At 42.7% G+C, this 20,193-nt stretch overlaps 1 protein-coding gene across 3 annotated transcripts in view; it reads left to right on the forward strand.

Moving 5' to 3' along the window:
* The first annotated feature begins 728 nt into the window (after window positions 1-728).
* The window catches only part of csnk1a1 (casein kinase 1, alpha 1), a 32,109-nt gene continuing 12,644 nt past the window's right edge, over window positions 729-20,193 (forward strand). For 2 of the 3 annotated variants that reach the window (XM_074673786.1, XM_074673787.1), the window contains exons 1-4: window positions 729-1,375; window positions 1,624-1,730; window positions 10,358-10,484; window positions 10,922-11,020. In XM_074673786.1, the coding sequence (XP_074529887.1) occupies window positions 1,253-1,375; window positions 1,624-1,730; window positions 10,358-10,484; window positions 10,922-11,020 (456 nt within the window). In that variant the 5' untranslated portion in view covers window positions 729-1,252. The remainder of the gene's footprint in view (window positions 1,376-1,623; window positions 1,731-10,357; window positions 10,485-10,921; window positions 11,021-20,193) is intronic. The other variant, XM_074673788.1, reaches the window with a different exon arrangement.

A 20,193-nucleotide genomic window follows, 5' to 3' on the forward strand; every position in this document is an offset into this window, starting at 1 on the left:
ATTGTTCGAACTTTGAAAACTCAGTTTGTAATGTAGTTAAGTAGCCTATCAAATTTAGTGCTACCACAGCCCGGTGCTCTGAGATGCGTCCGTAATGTTTAATGCTAGTAAATCCTGGTTATGTCATACCAGTGCCCATCTACCAACTCCACCCTCACCAAGCAGAGCTAATTTAACCTCACACTTTATTAATTGATATACTCTCAAGTTTGAACATACCACTGCAGAATAACTGCTACATGTGGGTTGGAATGAACATTATTGCTAACATCTTAACCAGTGTTTTAGCCCGTGGTCTACCACTCTCCTGTTTAGCTTTCTTCTGCTCTGACCTCCTTTTTCTGTCTGACGGACCTAGTCAAGTGTCCACCATTATAAAAATCAACCATGATGTTGTCCCTGGTACTTTGCTGTAAAAAAAAATGTCTAGGTTGTCCACATATACTGAGAAACGTTATTTAGATTAGAATAACTGTTTTTGAGCTGATGAAGCTCTTACAGGGCTTAGAAGGGGAAAGAATTTTACATTCAGGTGATACTATAACAAACAGTGGTTAAAAAATATACATTCAATCCACACTTTGTTATTATTTATCAGGATCAATCAAAGGAAGAAGTTTGATTTTCGATTCACAAACTGAATATTTAAACGTGTACGTTCACGTTAGCAGTGTGGATTGTGATTTTTCCGATAGCCCTTGAAGGCATCCATAGATAACCTTAGCTAATCGGCTCTAACGGCTCCCAGCTGAGAGACAGAAGGGTAGAGAAGACAAGATGGCCGACTGAGTGGGTTGCGCTTTGTACCGACGGCTGCGACCCTGGAAGTTTGCTAAAATCGCCCCAGAAGGACGGAGAATAACGAAAGGGAAACAGAACCGTCGAAAGTGTGACCGAAAAGGCGGTTTCTGTCCATCAGAACCGAGGAGGAACGGACAGATTTGGCTCCGCGGTCCTCGCGACAGCGTTAGCTCGATGCTAACGTTAGCCACCGTTAGCTCCACTAGCTGCTGCTGAAGGCCGCGAGCTCTCCGGGTGCAGTTTGGATGTAAATACTTCGACACTGCGGAGAGTTTGTTGTAGTAGAGAGTCTATGAATAACGAAAATAACTCTAGAGGACATCACTCATTGTAACTTCGGATTGCCCCTCTGTTAATGATATTTGGGGGAGCTGGTTCCGAATATTCTTCATCAGCTGATAAACAGGACTATCTTTACCTGCTAACCTGAATATCTTACCTGGTGGACATCATGGCGAGCAGCAGTGGCTCTAAAGCTGAGTTTATAGTCGGTGGAAAATACAAGTTGGTGAGGAAGATCGGGTCTGGATCCTTCGGTGATATTTACCTGGCCATCAACATCACAAATGGAGAGGTAATGAGATGTTCACGGTCCTGACAGCCTGATGATGAAATGATGTATATCTGTTAGAGTTATTACTCCTTTAGTGATCCACCAAAGGATGGTTAGGATATAACGTACTGGTTCTGTCTCTCGGGTTAACCTTAAGTGTGTGCGATCCAGCCATCATAAAGAAGTTCGCATAGTGTGAACCAACTGTGTCAGTATATGTGTTAAAATCAGATGGACATATTTGATATATATTTGTGTGTCATTTCCAGGAGGTAGCAGTAAAGTTGGAGTCACAGAAAGCCAGACATCCACAGCTGCTGTATGAAAGCAAACTGTACAAAATCCTGCAGGGAGGAGTCGGGATCCCGCACATCAGGTAAACCGATAAAAACCAGTTAAATATCCTGTAAGTATAGGTTTCTATGTTGAAAGTATGGATTATTCTGACAGAAAGTGTGGTGACAGGTTGTTATTCGTCAAGAAAGTAAAGTTGTGGAGCAGAAATGGCTCAGCAGCGTGTTGGCTGTATGTTAGGCCCGTTAATCTGCTGCTGACATTAATAATCTCCTCCGTGACGGTGTGTTTGCGGCTCTCGCTGTCACGGCTCGTCGTATTTTACACTCAGCGTTTAAATGAGTTATTTCGAGCCCAGATGTGTGTAGTTTTACGGGACAACAGCTGTTTGTACAGATGAACTCATCTCGTCTCTGGAAATGGCCGCTCCTCTTTGTTGTGTTAGCTCCAACATGGCTGCTCTCAGAAAATGGCGGCGGAGAAAACAACAATCCCAGGCCGAGGAGGAGGCTGCGTTTACGGCCTGCCTAAGAGCTCTGCTCCGGTCCGCTCCCTGACGGTTCTAAGGAAAGACGGGGAACTGGTCCAAGTGACTTTTATATGATACACTGTTAGCAAAGTTATAGTCACAGTGTTACGACGCGCAGAGAGTTTACTGTTACGTTGTTAGCTGTGAACCGGAGTTAACATAATAATAGACGGACTGTGTCTCCTATACAAACCGTGTGCCCTGTACTCATAGTTGACTATTTTTTCTTAAACTGAATACAGTGAACATATGTGTTGTTACACTGTTCATAAGAGTAGAACAATGGCTGACACGTCAGCAGCCTGTATTACGTTATTTATGTGGTAAAATGAGAGAGGAAAGGTTGCAACGAGTGCTGACAGTGAGGGACAGAGATATAGAACAGTCATGTTTATTCATGGACGTATAATGAACATTATGATACGTAACACTGTCTACACTGTGATAAAAAGTGTTACTAAATAAAGAAAATGAGTAAAATGGCTTTCAAGGAGTGGCAGTTTATTTAGCGAGTGAATCAATGTCATTTACTACTTGTGCATTGAGTTGCAGGAGTGATTTATACACATATAGGTAGTTATATCGTGTGAAGAATCTTTATCTCAGTAATATTGTTAATACCAGTTTCTTAATGTGTGTCTAATAGTGTGAAACCTCTCATGTAGCCTTTTTGTTAGTCTCATTCTGAATGTGTGTCTGTAGCCTCCTGGTCAGGAGATGTTATGAATCAACCTCACCTGTGGCTGTTTTGACCACAATCTGGTGAAGGTTCTGTGATTGTCAAAACTGCTGTACACATGTCCTGATTGTTAGCCTGTTTAAGGAAAGGATTTTTACCTCATTCTTCACTTGAATGGGAGGCAGTGTTCCTGTACATAGTCTCTTGGTCCCTGAGAAACTTATTGGGTTTTTCTTACTCATAACCAAAGCAGAGCTAGAATATCATAGTTTCTTCTCTGTTTTTATATGGTTCACCTGTCTAAGCATGCATTATCTATGTATGGGGTGACGGTATCAGGGGACATGGAGTGTAGGTGTAGGCTGTGGTCACCTGCTATTATAGCTGACTGTACTGTTGCAACAGACACACTACATACTAATAATTCAATTTATTGGAATCAGTTGTGTAAAGGAATGAACTATAGTGGATAAAACACAAGCAAGGATGCAGACAAGAGAGAGGAACACGAGAATAACTGACTCACCCTGTTCAATCAGACACAGATGAGGAGCTGTTGTAAAGTGCGTGACATAGGTTTTTTTTTATTCAATGCATTTCTTTTCCCTCGGTAAGTTAGCTCTGACTTTGTAGAGTTTGTAGAAGACAAAGAGAGGCTGTATCCATGAGGACCTTAAGGCATCTGCCAAAGTTTGTACTAGCCAAACCAACACGCAGACCACGACCTGTGTCTTTACTGTAAGCCATATTGGTTTAATTTCATTTGATGAAGGACATGTTATTCCTCGACGCAGTGTCTATGAAGTAAAACCGCACAGACTGCAGTGATGATGAGACAGGCAGTGTTGTAAATCTGCATGATGTGAGAAAACAGTCAGATTTCAGGTGGGGTCTTCAAGCACCAGATTGAAAACGTACCATACCCAGATTGCACTTGGCTCTCAGCCTGACCTTAATGTAACAGTTATTAACTGTCAGAGCTTTACCGTGCGCACATACACAGATCAGCCTGCAGGATGCTTTGATCAGCTGATAAGTTGGATGTTATGCTGTCCACTAAAATGGACTTATCGAAACAAACACACACCAACACAGCGTCTACAGGGCTGTCTGTGTGTCATTTAGTGAACTTCCTCTTCACAGCTTTTAGCCATTATAAGGACACTGTAGGCCTGCTGTGGTAAAAGTGTTACTGTCACTGACTGACATGTCTCACTCTGTCTAAGCTGAGAGAAAAACTGTGTCTTAATGGCCGTGATGAGGCTACGTGGTTAAATATCCCTGCATGTTGTGCAGTCTGTGTGAGAAAACCCTGCTCTCATGTAAATACTGTAAATGTGTTTGTGTGGAGTGTGTGGTTTATTTTCTGCTCCTTCAGCTGATCCAAAAGCTGCTGTATTTTTTCACCCTGAGCCTCCGTGAGCTGTTAGCTGTTGTGTCTGAAAACCTCTGCTGCTTGAAGCTCCGTTCAATCATATTATTCACAATGCATGGAGCTCATAAACAGCTGTTTAACTGCTTTGAAGGTGCTTTAAAGGGTTAACATCAGGTCAGGAGGGTGGTCTTTATTAAACCGAATCAACTGTTCAGTAAAAGTTTAGTGTTATTGATCAGAACACACACACAGTGATCCTGAATCAGTAGATCTGTAACAAAGACTCATGAGGAGCATGTGAGCACAGTAAGGGTGTGACTGTGGAGGGTCAATATTAGTGTTCAGACCTGTTGTTAGAGACATAAAGCTGTGTGTGTGTGTGTTTGGTGTGTGTGTGTGTGTGGTGTAGATTTTCCCCCTGTTCTATATCTGGCTAACAGCACATGCTAACACAACTCCATATACAGCCTGCTGTACAGCTGACACGCAGAGCCACACAATGACTGAGGAGACACTAATGACCTGTGTAACCTGACCCACACACACACACTTACACCCTATATGAGTTACACATGTGCAGTATGGTAACCCTGTCATGGAATTAATGTCACTGTGAGTGTGTGTGTGTCCATGGTGACCATTGTGTAGCTGAGCTGCAGTGTGTGTGGATGAATGAGTGAATATGGGTCAGTGTTGGTGAGATATTTTGAGTGGAAAAGATTTGGACCCAAAGCACAGACCTGTGTGTTAGCAGCTGTTTCAGGAGCCAGACTTTCCTCTGACATGCTGCATCAACTACCTACTGTGCTCAGAGCCAGTCAAACCTGCATGTCCTGCTGCCCCTCCCCCACCCCCACCACCAGCTACCTGCCTTCCACCTGCACAGTCTGCTCTCACAGGTGAGCTCAGCCTTTGAAGGACTGGACTCAGCTTTTGGTATCATGAGATGTAGCCGTTGTACAGTCAGCTGTGTGAAGCTGTGTGTTAAAATAAAACGCTGGTAAACAGTCACAGTCAGCTGGTCAAATCAGAGCACAGGATTATTAGAGCACAGTCTAATCTGCCTGGTTATAGCACCTTTGCTAATCTGACAAACTGAACTCTTTGTTGTGACCAAATCTCTTTTTAATGAGAAATCTGCAGCTGAAGTGGAACCACAATGAGCTGCACTCTGACCCGGTAAAACACACAGCAGAGTGCTCATTATTTTATTATTATTGTTTATTTACAGTGTGAAACACTGAACAAAAACACAAACTTTGGTTATTCTCACAGCAACACGTCAAGGTGCTCTCTGACCAGCAGCAGTGACGTTTGAAACGTGGCAGCAATGGGTTAAAACCTGCCACTGACACCTTCCAGCTATTGGAGACAATGGAGTTTTGTAATTATCTGTTATATAACACACACACACTCACACACACACACACACACACACACACACACACACACACACACACACACACACGCAGGCTAACAGATTCACTGTGATATCATATGTGTTTCTTGTAATGTCAAACACTGCTGGAGCTTGTTGTGTTAGCATTTGAAGCTCTGTTTAAACTCAGAGTTTCCACCCTGAGCTGCAGCTCTTCAGCAGCTGACTGTGTGTGGTCTGTGTGTGGTCTCTGTGTGTGTATTGTCTACAGAGTACAGCAGCATGTCTGATACAGATCAAATGGGAATGAGTACTGGAGTCATATCTTGACTTAGTTAGTGTTACTAACTTAGTTTTCAAAGCTCTTTTCATCTCTGAACCCTGGCTGCTCAAACTTTCATGAAGTACAGTTTAACATAAAAAAAACCCCCAAACCCTCCCAACCCTGAAACCTGTTCCTGCAGCCTGTCAGTCCATCCTTCCATCCTCAGGGCATCCTGTGATACCTGTGGAGTCTGGGCAAGCTCACCGGAGAGCAGCTTGTACAAAAAGAGTATAGAGCCAGCTTTATTGAGAGACACAGATGAGTTCAACTTTTCAGCACTCTGACTGTGCAGTGCTGTAGAGCTGCACCATTTGGCTAAATTGTGCGATCCCAATGATAAAAGATAATAATTGGCTACATGCTTTGTTATAAAGAAATATGCCATTATTATTGGTAGTTTTCAAACATGAACTTTTCATGAAAAACCAAAAATATAATTTCATGTTTTGAATTGGAAATACAACTAAAAACCCTCTTATACTGTTTTCAGTGCACTACAGCACTTTTGAAATGTACCGTATTTTCTGCACTATAAGGCGCTTCGGAATATAAGGCGCACCTTCAATGAATGGCCTATTTGAAAACTGTTTTCATATATAGGGCGCATCACATTATAAGGCGCATACAGTAGAAGCTATAGTAGTGGCTTAGGTTGCATTATGCATCCACTAGATAGAGCTGGGCTGAAGGGAATGTCAACTAAACAGTCAAATAAGTCAGTCAAACTCAGGCCACATCCACACGGAGCTGCACATTTTTCTGTCCAACTATTTTCTGTGCCGTTTTCAAAAAAAAGTGCGCTGTTAAGACGAAGCCGTTTCTGCCATCCACAAAAGCCGTTTCCAGAGATCAGTTCAAATGTCAGACCTTTGGGGGGCGCTGTATTGCTCTAACAACAAACAAGAGAAGAAGCCCGGGCCAGCCTGTGAGCTAACGTTAGCACTTACAGGAATCCCTCTTTACTGGTTCCTACCACTTACTGCTGTTACTTTGGCGATACCCCCTGACTACGGTAGCCATGATTAATCATTACTGATCCATATATAAGGCGCATTGGATTATAAGGTGCACTGTCGGCTTTTGAGACAATTGAAGGCTTTTAGGTGCGCCTTATAGTACAGAAAATATGGTATTTTATTTTAGTTTTAAAATAAGTTTTGTTTTGATCTAGTTTGATTTCTGGCTTGATATCTGTTGAAACTGTAGTCTGGTAATCCTGTATTTTTAACACATAGAAAATAATTTTTATTTATCGGGGTAAGGGGGCCCGTGATTCATGCCTCCCTGCATTAGTCAGTGCTCTGGGCGGGGGAACCAGAGACTAAAAAGTCCCGCCCTGCCCCTGCTTGTCAGCACGTACCTGATTGCAGGTACATTATAGTCCTCTGCTCATCAGTGGATGAGTTTATGGTGAATGGAGGATTCAGCTCATGGAACAGAGGGATATATAGTAAAAGGACTTAACTTCCCCCCTGGTAAAAGTCAAGCATTTATGTTCATGCAGTTATGCTCATGTCAGTCACATCATTAATGATCTGCAGGTGAACTAAAGAGGGTCCTAGCTTTGTAAATATTTCAGTAAAAGATCTTAAGCAAACTTTTGAAAAGTGGCAGATAAACACACCATACTGAAGGAGCAGTGTTTGAATGTTTACTAATAAGACACCGAGCTTATCAGGTTGGGATGCTTTGCCTTTGTCCTGATTCGATTCTTTCACAATTTTTGGGCTGTCGTTTGGATTTAAATTGCAACTCTTTGATGTTTCTGATTTTTGCAATTTTAAGTCTGCCTTCTTAAACCCAAGCCATGTGAAAAAGTTGAATGGTGACAGTGATTTCTACAGACTAAATCAGGAGCCATATTTTCCCCAAAATGCACATCACATGTGAGTCAGCTTTATGGATTTATTCAGGGGAGCTGACATCTCAGCTTCTTCCAACCCAGCTTCAATGAAGGATTTTGGTTAGGGGGGAGGGGGTTGTTGGACAAAAATCTCAATTTAAAATTGTACATTGTTTTTTTTTTCTTAATCACACTCCACACATGCTGTCAGTGCAGCAGACGTCAGAGAGTTTGGAACGCTTGTTTACACATGGGCCCACATTTAGCCATTGAAATCACAGCTGTTTGTGTGATTTCATGATTGCACTTTCTCAAATCCCAATTGTGATTAGATTGATGGTGCCTGTTGTATTTCCTTCTGTTGTATTCTGTGATCCTCTCCACTTGTACTAAGCTTTCAGAAGGTGTCTGTAGAAAATACTTTGTTGTTCTCTTGAATGATCTGTAGTTTTTATCCACCCAGTTATCTCTATTACTGTTGTTCTGGAGGTATCTGTTTTTTTCTCTGGTGTCTTATTGCTTGGCTTGGGGACCAGATCTCCCAAATTTTGGAGATTTGCAGATACCACAAGGTTTTCCTGCTTTACAGATTCTGAGAGCAGCATAAATCTTTCAGGAATGAACCTCAGGGAAAGTTTCACAGTCCACTGAAAGTATTTCTGTTCTGCCTGGACCTGCCATGTCAGTGTAGCATGACGTCACATGTGACGCATCATGTCAACAAAGTTGTGAAGCAAAGGTCATGGTGGACTGCAGCAACGGATTTTACAGATTGTCTAAGAGAATGATGATAGTCATGTTACTGACACTGCCGGGGAGAAGCTTGCCCCTGATGACCCTGTCTTCCACGTGTTGCTGTCTTCTGTTCATAAAAACGCCCCCACCACAGCTGTAGTAACGTCTCATCACACTGAAGTACACAACACAGCCCAGCTCATGTGCACGTTCCTGGAGAGATAAATGAATCATGTCCACAAGTATTTAAAATCAATTTCTGCTGGACACAAGTTCAGAGGCCACCCAGTGCCTACGTGGAGTCCCAGTCATGCAGAAACTCTGTTAACTTTAGATCAGCTGGAAGATCCTTCCTTTTAAGAAAGTCATGTTCAATGGAGGGGGAATACAAATCCATTCAACAGTTAACTCCCTCGTATGCTTCATCAAACTGTGAGCTATTTTTATCTGGGGAAGAAACAGACGAGAATTTCAGCTGCTGTGTTTTCATGCTGACCTGTGTATGTTCCACCGTTAGCTCGCACTATCACTGGCCCTGTAGTTTGGGGATATTAGCTTTAGCTCAAGCAAGCATCATCTGCTGAGCAGCTGGAGAGGAAAATGAGTGACATTTAACTGACACAGAAACAGCACGTTGACACAGCACACAAACACGCTCAAACAGTCCATTTGACCTGCAGGTTTCTTTGCTGTAGTTCTGCTCAAACGTAACCAAGGTTGTGCAGAGTTGAACTAAAATGATTGCATGGTCATTGAAGGTGTTTCTCATAGTCGAGAGAGCGAAAGGGGCACTGAACCAGACCTCTGGGTCTTGGGTACTGTATCTTAAAGTGATTCTCTGGGATGGAACAAGTTGGGTCCTATCACAAGGTTTAGGGCAGAAATTACCCCTACAGCAGTGTTTTTGTGCAGCAGAAGCCCAGGGCGCACGCACCACCTCCCTGCTCATCAGCCAGTTTCCTCTGCACTCAGACGGGGCCATATTTTACTTAACCAAAAACACAAATAAACGGACTCCCACCGAAAAAATCTGATATTGGTCTGCATTCACACTTTATTTAGAGAATTTTCAGCGCATTACTTTCACACAAAAACACCGCTAAATAAGGCTCTAGTTCTCATCGTGTCGTAAAACGGCGCTACCTCCGCTGCAGAGCCACAGCTGGCTACGAGGCGCTCGCTGCTTAGTGTATCAGTCCGCGTGCGCAGCGTGCCAGATATAAACAAACGCAGGTAGTCTGCCAGGACAAAGAGACACGATGAGAACTAGAGCACTAGCGGTGTTTTATGTGAAAGTATTGCGCTGAAAATTCTCTAAATAAAGCGTGAATGCAGACCAATATCAGATTTTTTCTGTGGGAGTCCGTTTATTTGTGTTTTTGGTCAAGTAAAATATGGCCCCGTCTGAGTGCAGAGGAAACCGGCAGAGGAGCAGGGAGGGGGTGTTTTGTGCATGCGCTCTGGGCTTCTGCTGCACAAAATCACTGCTGTAGGGGTAATTTCTGCACTAAACCTTGTGATAGGACCCAACTTGTTCCATCCCCGAGTAACACTTTAAGAATTTTCCTGCATTATAAAGGGGAATTGAATATTTTGTGTGGGTTACTCCCAGTCCCACTCTCAGGCCCTGGTTTTAAAGGACATGTTCAGAAGCTGAATTCAGGGTTTGATTCCTAGTTTGTTACTTTAAGAAGCTTTGACTTGAAGCTGAACAACGTAGCCTGTCTCTGCTCCAGAAGCATTCAAGATGAATCCCTTCAAATGAACGTAGACTTACAGGTAGACCCGACCATGTGTCACAGCTCTCTTACCATAAACTTTGTGTGTATTTGTGTGTATTTGCAGGTGGTATGGCCAGGAGAAGGACTATAACGTCCTAGTGATGGACCTGCTGGGACCCAGTCTGGAGGACCTGTTCAACTTTTGCTCTCGACGCTTCACTATGAAGACAGTCCTCATGCTGGCAGACCAGGTAACACACACTGACATGAGAGCACACACACATCCTTATTTAAGAACAGTTCACCTCTGAGATCTCAGTGATGGCTCTGATCAGGATCAGCTGTCTGCTGATCCAATGGATGCTCTCTGACTTCAAAGGCACACTTTCTGTGTTTTGCACACGCACTTGACTATCTGGGGTATCCCCTGACCTGTAAAATATGGAACAAGCCAACCCAGTCTTTTGTTCACCGCCCGCCTCTGACTGAAAACACACAGTCTGACAGTTCATTCTGAATTAGCCTCACACTCAGAGCCACACGTTCATCACTTAATGTCACACAGAGACCACAGGAGTCTGTCAGAATAGTTAAAAAGGAGAACAGTATCCCCTCTTACAAATCATTGCTGGACGATGATGGTCAGCAAGTGATCCAATGCTCACCTGTGCTCCTCTCTCTTCCTCAGATGATCAGCAGAATTGAATATGTACACACAAAGAACTTCATCCACAGAGACATCAAACCAGACAACTTCCTCATGGGCATCGGCCGTCACTGTAACAAGGTAAGGCTATACACCTGCTCCCTGGGGGTGCTCACACAGACAGCATGGTAACACCACAGTCCCACTCCACAGACATGTTGGTCCTGAGTGATGGTGTCACACACATCCCTCAGCATCAACAATGTAGAAAATAAAATAAGTAAAATGTAACCCTACCTAATTCACGTAATACAGTTTATCTGCTGCATAGTCACAAGGTAAGGAGGAGGCACATGATTGGCCCTCCTTCAGTGCCTGTACAAGTAGAACTACATCAGAGAAGGAGTCAGCCAGTGTCTGGTGTTTTAGCGCAACAACTGCTTCAAATAACAGCTTCATGTGAGCAACACATATAAACACAAATGTTATTCGGACAACTGGTGTGAACGGGTGAATGTGACTAACACACAAAAGCACTTTATAAATACAGTCCAGTTATCATCCACAGCATTAGACAGAACTTTAACACAAGCTCTCTTCAGAGCTGAAAATATGAAACTGATGATGAACAGCTTTCTGATGCTAGTGACACTACGTCTGAATCACCCAGAGGATTAACACACACATCAGGTTAGATCGTGATGTGTCCACACACACTGTGCTGAGGTATTATACAGAGTAGTTTACTGCCAGAGGATACCGCATCATGTCACACACTTTAACTATAAAAGCTACGGCTCGACAAACTGTTCAGTCATCATATCAGGAATACTCCGACACCTGCTGCAGGTAGAGTGTTTTACAAGAGCGGAACACTCGTCATACACTTCTCCTGGACAGTTTGAATACATGCCACACAGATGTGTGAACTGTTTTTTTCTCTACATGCTAAATAATAATTCAGGATTTTTCCTAATGAAGCCAGTGTTCACAGGTCAATCATCTTCAGGTCTTTTACCTGCATGTTCAATAAACTTATTTACATCATTTTGGAATAAACCATCAATTATTGAGGAGAAAGAAAAACAGAGTGGACACAAGTCATCAAGTGACACGACCCAGTTATTGTCCTGAACCGGCCTTTTCAATGGAATAATGAGACAGAAGCTTGACAGGGTCAGCTGTTCACCCAGCAGCAGAATAGAAAACAGTATATTCCAGTGGTTATGATCAGCAGGCCACACAGCCCAGAGTTTTCACACTGTATCTTCAGTAAACCAGAACACACGGATTCCAGTGAGTGTGTGTGTGTGTGAGTGTGTGAGTGTGTGAGTGTGTGAGTGTGTGAGTGTGTGAGTGTGTGTGTGTGTGTGTGTGTGTGTGTGTGTGTGTGTGTGTGTGTGTGTGTGTATAAGTATAAGTATGGGTATTAAAAGAGTGATCAGCCGTTGGCTTGACTTTATCTTAGTATTTTGTTCTGTCACGTTTTGCCCTAGAAGGTAGGACAGCCTTTGTTTAAACTGTCATCTGTAGTGATACACTGATCCAGTCCTGGAATGGTGAATCAGTCCAGTAGAGACTAAATAAGTACCATCAGACGTCTGTGACAAAGGGTCGGTCCTTAGGACTGATCAACTTAATTCTACACTCTTCAGTATTTTAACAAACATGTGTGTTTATTACATCATCAATACCAGTCAGTCCAGGCCGTTTGCTCAGCAGAGCTGAAATATGAAGGAAGAAGCAGCAACTCACAGTGGCCCTAATTTATCAATCTTGCAGATGATTTGGCGCAGATCTGGGTGTAAAAATCTGTTTACGGCGGCTGAAAACTGTCCTAATCTACATAACACATCCCTAAATATTCAAGGTACGGCTGGCCACAGAATTTATGACATGGAGGGATATTACGTCAAAAAGGAAACTTCCCTTTGCTGCGGATCGACAATGCCATAGCAACAGAGGTCGAAAGAAATGATGCCGTGTTGTTTGGCAGCCAGAAAAGTGGTGGTAAAGCAAGTCAGAAAAAACTTGTCTCTTGTCTAATTTAAATTTAAATATAAATATTACTCAAAGAACATCAGTGTTTCTGTCTGAAATGTTTTGCACTCATATGATCCAATAATTCTCCTCCACAGACAGATTTTTTGACATGAAACTTGCGTACACGAACTCAGACCTGGCGTACCTGACGCCCACATTCAGACTGATAAATGCCAATCTGTGTGTGGAAAGGAGTGACATACGCACGTTTGATAAATGAGGGCCATTATTTCATTTTGGTTTACAAAGTCAAGAAGCCTTAAGTTGCCAAACATAACTGTCTATCTCGTCCTCTTATTGAGGAATATAAAATGTGAAATAAATACTGGTACCAGATCAGATCAGTGTCAGAGTTTCAGTTGTGATTGGCTGTGGGCTGGTATTTGATTGGCCTTTTGTCAGTTTGTGACGTGGCTGATGTCTTTTTTTCTTTCTCCTGTATTTAACCAAATAAAAAAACATGGATCTAGATCTTTTTTGCAAGGGTGACCTGGCCAAGAGGTCAGCAGCTCCACTTTGGATGTAATCTTCTCGAAGCCACAGTTGTCAGTGTCACTTCCTGATTACTGACCAATAAGAATCAAAGGAGGTGTGACTCTGCTATCAATGAAGCTTCATTTAGAGGTGAAACTAGCACAGTTTTTTAAAATAACTTTGTTGTAAAACTTCCAGGTCTAGACATGCTGCGTATTACCTGACAGGATTTCAGACATCATTAAGAATGCTGTAGGATTAAAGCTTTTTTAAGCACGCAGAGCATTTTCTGCTCACTTAACCACCGCCACTATGGAAGCACATGCGCCACTGGAAAACTTCCCTTAGTTAAAGAGTAAACGCCAGTGTGTAGGGCTCTGGAAAGGAGGTCATAAACACCACCCACTCAAAACAAGCACGACAGGACACAGCCCCTTTGGCCTGATTTATATCTAACTTCAGCTCTGTGGCGTTGCAGAGGCTCTAATTTGACATAGCTTGTACCTGTGCAGAGGCCTATAAACGTCATCTGCAGGATGACATTTCTCCTAGGAAATGTTAAACACCAGCCCTCGCACCTGATTGGCCGGCTGGGTAGGATAGCATGTCTGCATTTCAGGTATGGTCGCTGTGGCCCTCTGCTCTTACTGGTTCAGCAACGTCGTCTCTCTTCTTCTTTGCACTACTACTGGTCTGATGAACTACTGCTTCACATTTACCAACTCCTTGAGTCTAACTGTAGCTGGGCTGTTGTCTCCCTTTTGTCAGGCTGTTATGTGGTGTTTTTGTATTTTGAGTCAAAAGTCTTCAGAGGAGCTGTTTTTTAGCTCATTTTTTTCAGGGTTTTGCTCATTCCCAGTGTCTTTTTAACTTTTTGTTCTGAGATGCACAGTGATCATACAATCACTTACGGTTTTCTACAGACTGATAGAAGGCTGAACAGGTCAGGTGATGATGCAGGAAGTTGTAGTCAGCGCTGGAGTCAGTGAAATAATGGTGAGGAGTTTATCTCCTGGAGTAAGTCACACTCTCAATCTCCTTTGTGGAATGACTCAGGCCACACCTTGGCAGTTTGGTTTAAGCCAGACGAGTCTGAACGCAGCATTCCAAGCCAGAACAGGTCTGACTGCTCAAACACAGCATGTGACTGTCTTACTTTGTGTCAGTGAGTGTTTAACTTCACTGTTTTAAGGTAAGAGGTGGTGTTAATCTGTAAGCACATACCCCTTTTGCCCCTGGTCAGTTCCAGGGCCAGCCTTAAGCCAGGTCTTTGTTTTGACCACCAAAGTTTCCAGAAAAAGGCTCCAGAGCAACTCAGAGCTAGATGAACCCCTCTATTCTGTTTTTATCTTGGCTGAAATGAAACCACCCTAAACTTTGTTGTTGAGCATTAAAGAAAGCCTTAGAGAGAGAAGGAGAGTTTTGTCTCCGCGTGTGTGTAACATGTTTAGCTTGTGCACAGGATAAGTCACTTCTTGTGTGACTAAACTTTTCCAAACATCATCCTGATCAGTCTTGGAGTCACTCTCATGTATTCCCCTCCAGCTGACTGTTTCTCCTCCTCCCTCCTCTCAGGACGGGAGTCACCTTTTCATCCTTTTCCTCTCATTCTTACAAATTCAAAGGGGGAGTGTTTTCCTGCTGCTTTTGAAGAGGAAATGCGATGATCCAGCAGCGTTAAGGTCCTTCTGTTAGCTCTGTGAAACAACAGCCAAAGTGGGACGTGTGGCATTTGGGTGACACTAAATGAACTGGGTGAAGTCTGGACCCTGAATTAAGATGATCCCATTTTTTTCATTTTATTTCTTTTTATTTGTAAAAAGGTGTCTTTATGCCTATGAATATTAATTTGTAAACTTAGTGTTTCCTGGTATACCAGAAAAATATTCATTAAAGGGGACATATGCTGATCCCTGATTTAATACTTACATATAATATAATAAATTTGAAAACAAGACCTTTCACCCTCTGAATTTTCAAAAAATGAGATATTGTATTTTTTCTGATATCCTAGAACGAGATTGGATGCCTCTGAATATAGGTCATTGACATTTGGCCGCCAGATTTTGGCCTTCACGACGACGTGAGGATCCTTTCTTTTATTGGGGTAATAAATAATGGAGTGATAAAGCAGCTCCTCCTCTGTGATGTCAGTTAGTCACACAACTGCCATCGAGGGATACACCCACCAAGAGCAGAGTATCCTCCCTCAGATGCTGGATGCAGGGACTCTGCTCTGCTGAGCAGCTCGGCTCTAGATGGTGAATGAGCAGTTAAAACACTGTAGTTTTAGCATACGTTGTAATACTTGTGAGACTGATATTTGCATGCTTGTTCTGACATGCACTGTGAACCTGGACCACAATAATGCTGCGGTAATAACATAGTGAGGAACTGACGGTAGAGGCGATCTTTAGACTACACTTTCAGCATGGTGGATAAAACAGACAGAGAAAAGTGAAGGAGCAGGATGGAGCCCTGTTATAGAAAAAGTTTATTGGTGAAGTCTGCCTATATTTCCATGTATAAACTATACATGTTACAGTGTTACCGCTTTGACTCACCACACTGAAGCATCCTGAGATGATCTGTGTCGAGGTGGCTTTTCTTCCTCCTGAGCTGCAGAACCGTCCAGGTCTGACTCGGGGTCCAATACAAAAGGACGTATCCTACACTCTGCCATTTTATTAGTGCTATCAATGCCATACGGTGAAGTTTTGGCAAACAGCAAACTCGCTCGGTCTGCTCCATTCAATGTGGTGATTTTGTAAATACTGCCATGCTGCAAAAACTGCCCCCTGGCTCTACCCCCTCCGCCCCTCTGATAGAACTGACCAATCAGAGCACAAAGGGCTGTGACGTTGCGAGGTTACTGGAGGTCATTCTCCAAACGGAGCGTTTCAACGAGATCTTCAGAATGGCCTTAAATGAAGATATTGAGAACGTTATTGTGGGGCAATGAAGAAACTAAATGACTTGTACTGAGGGCAGAAATGCTTTACAGGCATTCTAGTCTGGTATAGTGAAAAGGAGTAACAAGCATGATATGTCCCCTTTAAAATAATGATTTGGGTCTCTGTGGCCCTTGCTTGTAGAAAAACCAGCTGGTTCTCAAACCCACCCTGAACTAGCACTGTCCCAGAACCAGCACCAGGGCCACTTCAGTGGAAAATAAGTGTTACAAACGCTCTGCTTTTACACCATGACATGTCAGCGTGAAGAAGAGATGCAGCCATGCAGCCATGCTGTCTTCATTTGGCTGTTAGCACTGTTAGCATAGCATGTTAATGCTGTGGCAGCTTGTGGGCTTCAGGCTCAGCCCCTGGACCTATGTCATAAACAGGCATCAGTCCAGCAGCCCATGTTTTAGTAAAGTTAGAGACAAATGTTCTATTGTTTGACCGTGTTAATTTATGAAGACAGAAAAACGACCACAGCTCCTGGACCAGGCCTCAGAGCTGTGAGGGGGGTTTATCTCCAGATCGTCCAGGAAGAACATGTTCTGGGCTCATTCTGCTGCAGCCTTTGGGCTCTTTCACATTGACAGGTCAGGGACTGTTATTCTTTGTCTGCAGTGTGTAACGCACAGGGGCAGGAATATGGGGTGATTGTCGCCTCTGATCTACTGTCACAAGTAGTAACAGAGGAGTCATGGTGAGAGACGGGAAACTGTGTAGCTGTGTGTGTGTCTGCTCTTGGGTGTAGAGCTTCAACAAAGCCTGTTGCACTTCCACAGCCCTGTCATGGGATGTGAAATCACACTCTGAGACGCCAACATTAGCTGGTGGCTGAGTTCAGTGAGTGTAAGTAAAAATGTGTGGTGATGGTGGAACTTCAGTTTTGTGATGATGCAGAGCTGCATTGTGCAGACGGTTCAAGCAGTAAGAAGAGAATAACTGTGTAGAGCTGAGTGTTGGGACAGATTGTATTTGGACGCTTTGTACTTCAAACCTGACAGCAAGTCCCTGAATATAAGAGGAGTATGTGTTTTAGACCCAAAGTGTAGTCAGTATAACCCTCACAGGCTGCGACATCAGCTGATAGACTCTCCCGTGTCACAGTGACATACAGACACACACAAAGGAGGAGTGACTTCAACTCAGCAGTCTGAAGTCAGAGCCCCACTGTGTGCTGTTTACAGCCCTTCAAAATAGAGGTGTGAATATTGATACAGCAACATATTGACAATACTTTGACTTTAAATACAACGTGGGTATTTTAACTCTTAACATCCATATTTATTCCTAAAGATAAAAAGTCATATTGTAGCTAAGTAAGAAGTAAAAGTCGTAGATTGCACTAAAGAGCTGCTCCGGTGTATGTTGCCCATAGACTTTATAGTATAATCTCAAAATGTTTCACTCCTAAACTTGATGAAATGGGCTTTTGTTGTACTGAGCATGCCAGTATACCTTAGACATCTTTTTTCCTCTTTATTTACAAAATGTATAATTTGTTTGCATTTATTTCCAGGAGTCTAGGAAAGGGAAGAAGTCCATGTATGAAGTATTTATGGGATTAATGTCCAACTTGATCAGACCATTTAAGGAGTAACACTTCATAAAATGTACCTTTTAAATCTGGTGCCCCTCAATGTGCACTTACACACCCAACTCTTAGCTGTAAAACTGGTGTGTGGTCAGGAAATTCACACTTATTCAGTGTGTGTGATATTGAATATTCAGACCATAACCATAATTTGTACCAGGCTGGAAACATGTTGGATTCTGCTGTAGAAATGTGATTTTTAAATATGACTTTTGTTGGTGATTCTTCAATTTTTGGAAGCCAACTTGAAGTGGACACTTAAAGACCTTTCACTTCCACAGTTTCCTCATTTAAAACCAGAGTCTGCTGTATAAACCCTTCACTTCTACAGTTATAGTGCCACCTAATGGCAGCAGTGTATTGATATTTCACCTTAATGACCAGAGACCACAGAGTAGATACGGATTTTAGACACAGTATGAACAGGCTGAACTATTTCTACCACCTCTCTATTAACTTTGTGCTTACTTGAGGGCAAATGGTGGATTTTGTTGATTAATTCAAGAAAACCTGCAAAAATAGAAGAGATGGATTCACATATCAACCTTTTCTATCAGTAAAAAGTAAATCAAGATTTTAGACACTGTATGAAGAGACTGAATCATTTATATCCTCTTTCTGTTAACTTCTATTCATATATTTGTCTTGCAAGAAAGTAAGCCTGTGGCACTGAACTTTATGCTTTTGTTTTTTTATTGTTACACACAACACAAATTTAGTCTTCAGCAGGACGGAGGCAGCAGCAGCAGAGATGAACCCGCCTTTTTCACAACTTGAAAAAACCTTTTTAGCCTTTTTCCCAGGCCACCAGGTGAGGTGTTGGTTGCTGCGAGGGAGTCTGTTGTTGAGGTTTAACCTGCTGCTGGGGACTCTGCCGGTGCTGCTTCATTAGCTTTGTCCAAATGGTCTTTGTTAAAGGATAAGTTCTGCTTATACAGCTTTTACATTGTTTATAGAATGAAGTAGAACAAAATACTCACCCAGAAGGCTTTCCTGATCCAAGCAGTGCTTCGGGAGATATTTAGATCCAAAATCGTGCAGCGGACGTCTGTATAATGGGATCCATCGGGGCATAGACTGTGCCGCTCCTAAAACTGCATTAACCTTCCAAAAACTCATGTTTTTCACCAATATTCCATCATGGTCCGCTCGGGGTTAGTCCTCTGCTGCAGTCTGTGTCACTCCAGACAGCGCTGTGTGGCTGTACTGACCTCTGAACTGACAAAGACTTTGTTCACGTTTGCCCCTCAAAGAAAGGAGGAAGTGGAGTCAGCTCTCCTGAGAGTACTGCGCATGCGTGGAGTGTCAAACGTGAACAAAGTCTTTGAGAGTTCAGAGGTCATTACAGCCACACAGCGCTGTCTGGAGTGACACAGACTGCAGCAGAGGACTAACCAGGAGCGGACCATGATGGAATATTGGTGAAAAACACAAGTTTTTGGACGATAAATGCAGTTTTAGGAGCTGCGCTGTAATACTAAAACACTAAAAGAACGTGTTTTTATTTCAAGCAAATAGCTTTGAATTAATTTGTCCTTTCAGTTTTGTAAAAAAACATTTGATTTACATCATCTCTCATTTTTTCTTAGTTAACTGTGTAGAACATTGCAATACATCACAATATTGTGCTGTCGTGGTTCATTGTGATACTTTAATATCATGACCCAAGTATTGTGATGCGTATCATGAGGTTCTTGCAAAAAAACACCCCTACTTTAAAATCTTTGACTCTTCATCTTCTTGTGCCCTCATCATCTTTCCGTCCTCTTCTCTAGACACAAAACAAAGAAAGCGGCCAATATCACCACAGTCTCCACATGCAAACTTAATCATTTGTCCTACATTGATTCAAACTTCAAACAATTTCAGTGTTTAAAAGTTCAAGTCCATAAAGAAGAATAATAACAGTTTGGATGACTTGTTAACATGTCCTGCTCTGAGGATTCACCACATCAGACCAACGTGAGACACCTGCACATTTTTCCTCCTGTACTAACTCACCTGTAGATTTGATGACACCTGTGGTTAGTCTGTTTTTACCTGTGCTTGAGTGTGAACTGTGATTATGCACAGACAGCAGCTCTGCCTGTGTCTGTGGGGGTTGACTTTGTTAAAACATCAACACACCTTTAATTAAGGTGTGAATTCAGTCTGCAGACAGGTGAACGACTCCCTGGAGCAGAGAACAGTCAGAAATGTGTATTGTAGTTAACAGACATGTTATTGATATTTCTATATTTCTATTTGTG

Source organism: Halichoeres trimaculatus, unplaced genomic scaffold, assembly GCF_033239565.1.
Source record: "Halichoeres trimaculatus isolate MK-OKI-2021-1 unplaced genomic scaffold, fHalTri1.1 fHalTri1_scaffold_7, whole genome shotgun sequence".
Classification (NCBI taxonomy): domain Eukaryota; kingdom Metazoa; phylum Chordata; class Actinopteri; order Labriformes; family Labridae; genus Halichoeres; species Halichoeres trimaculatus.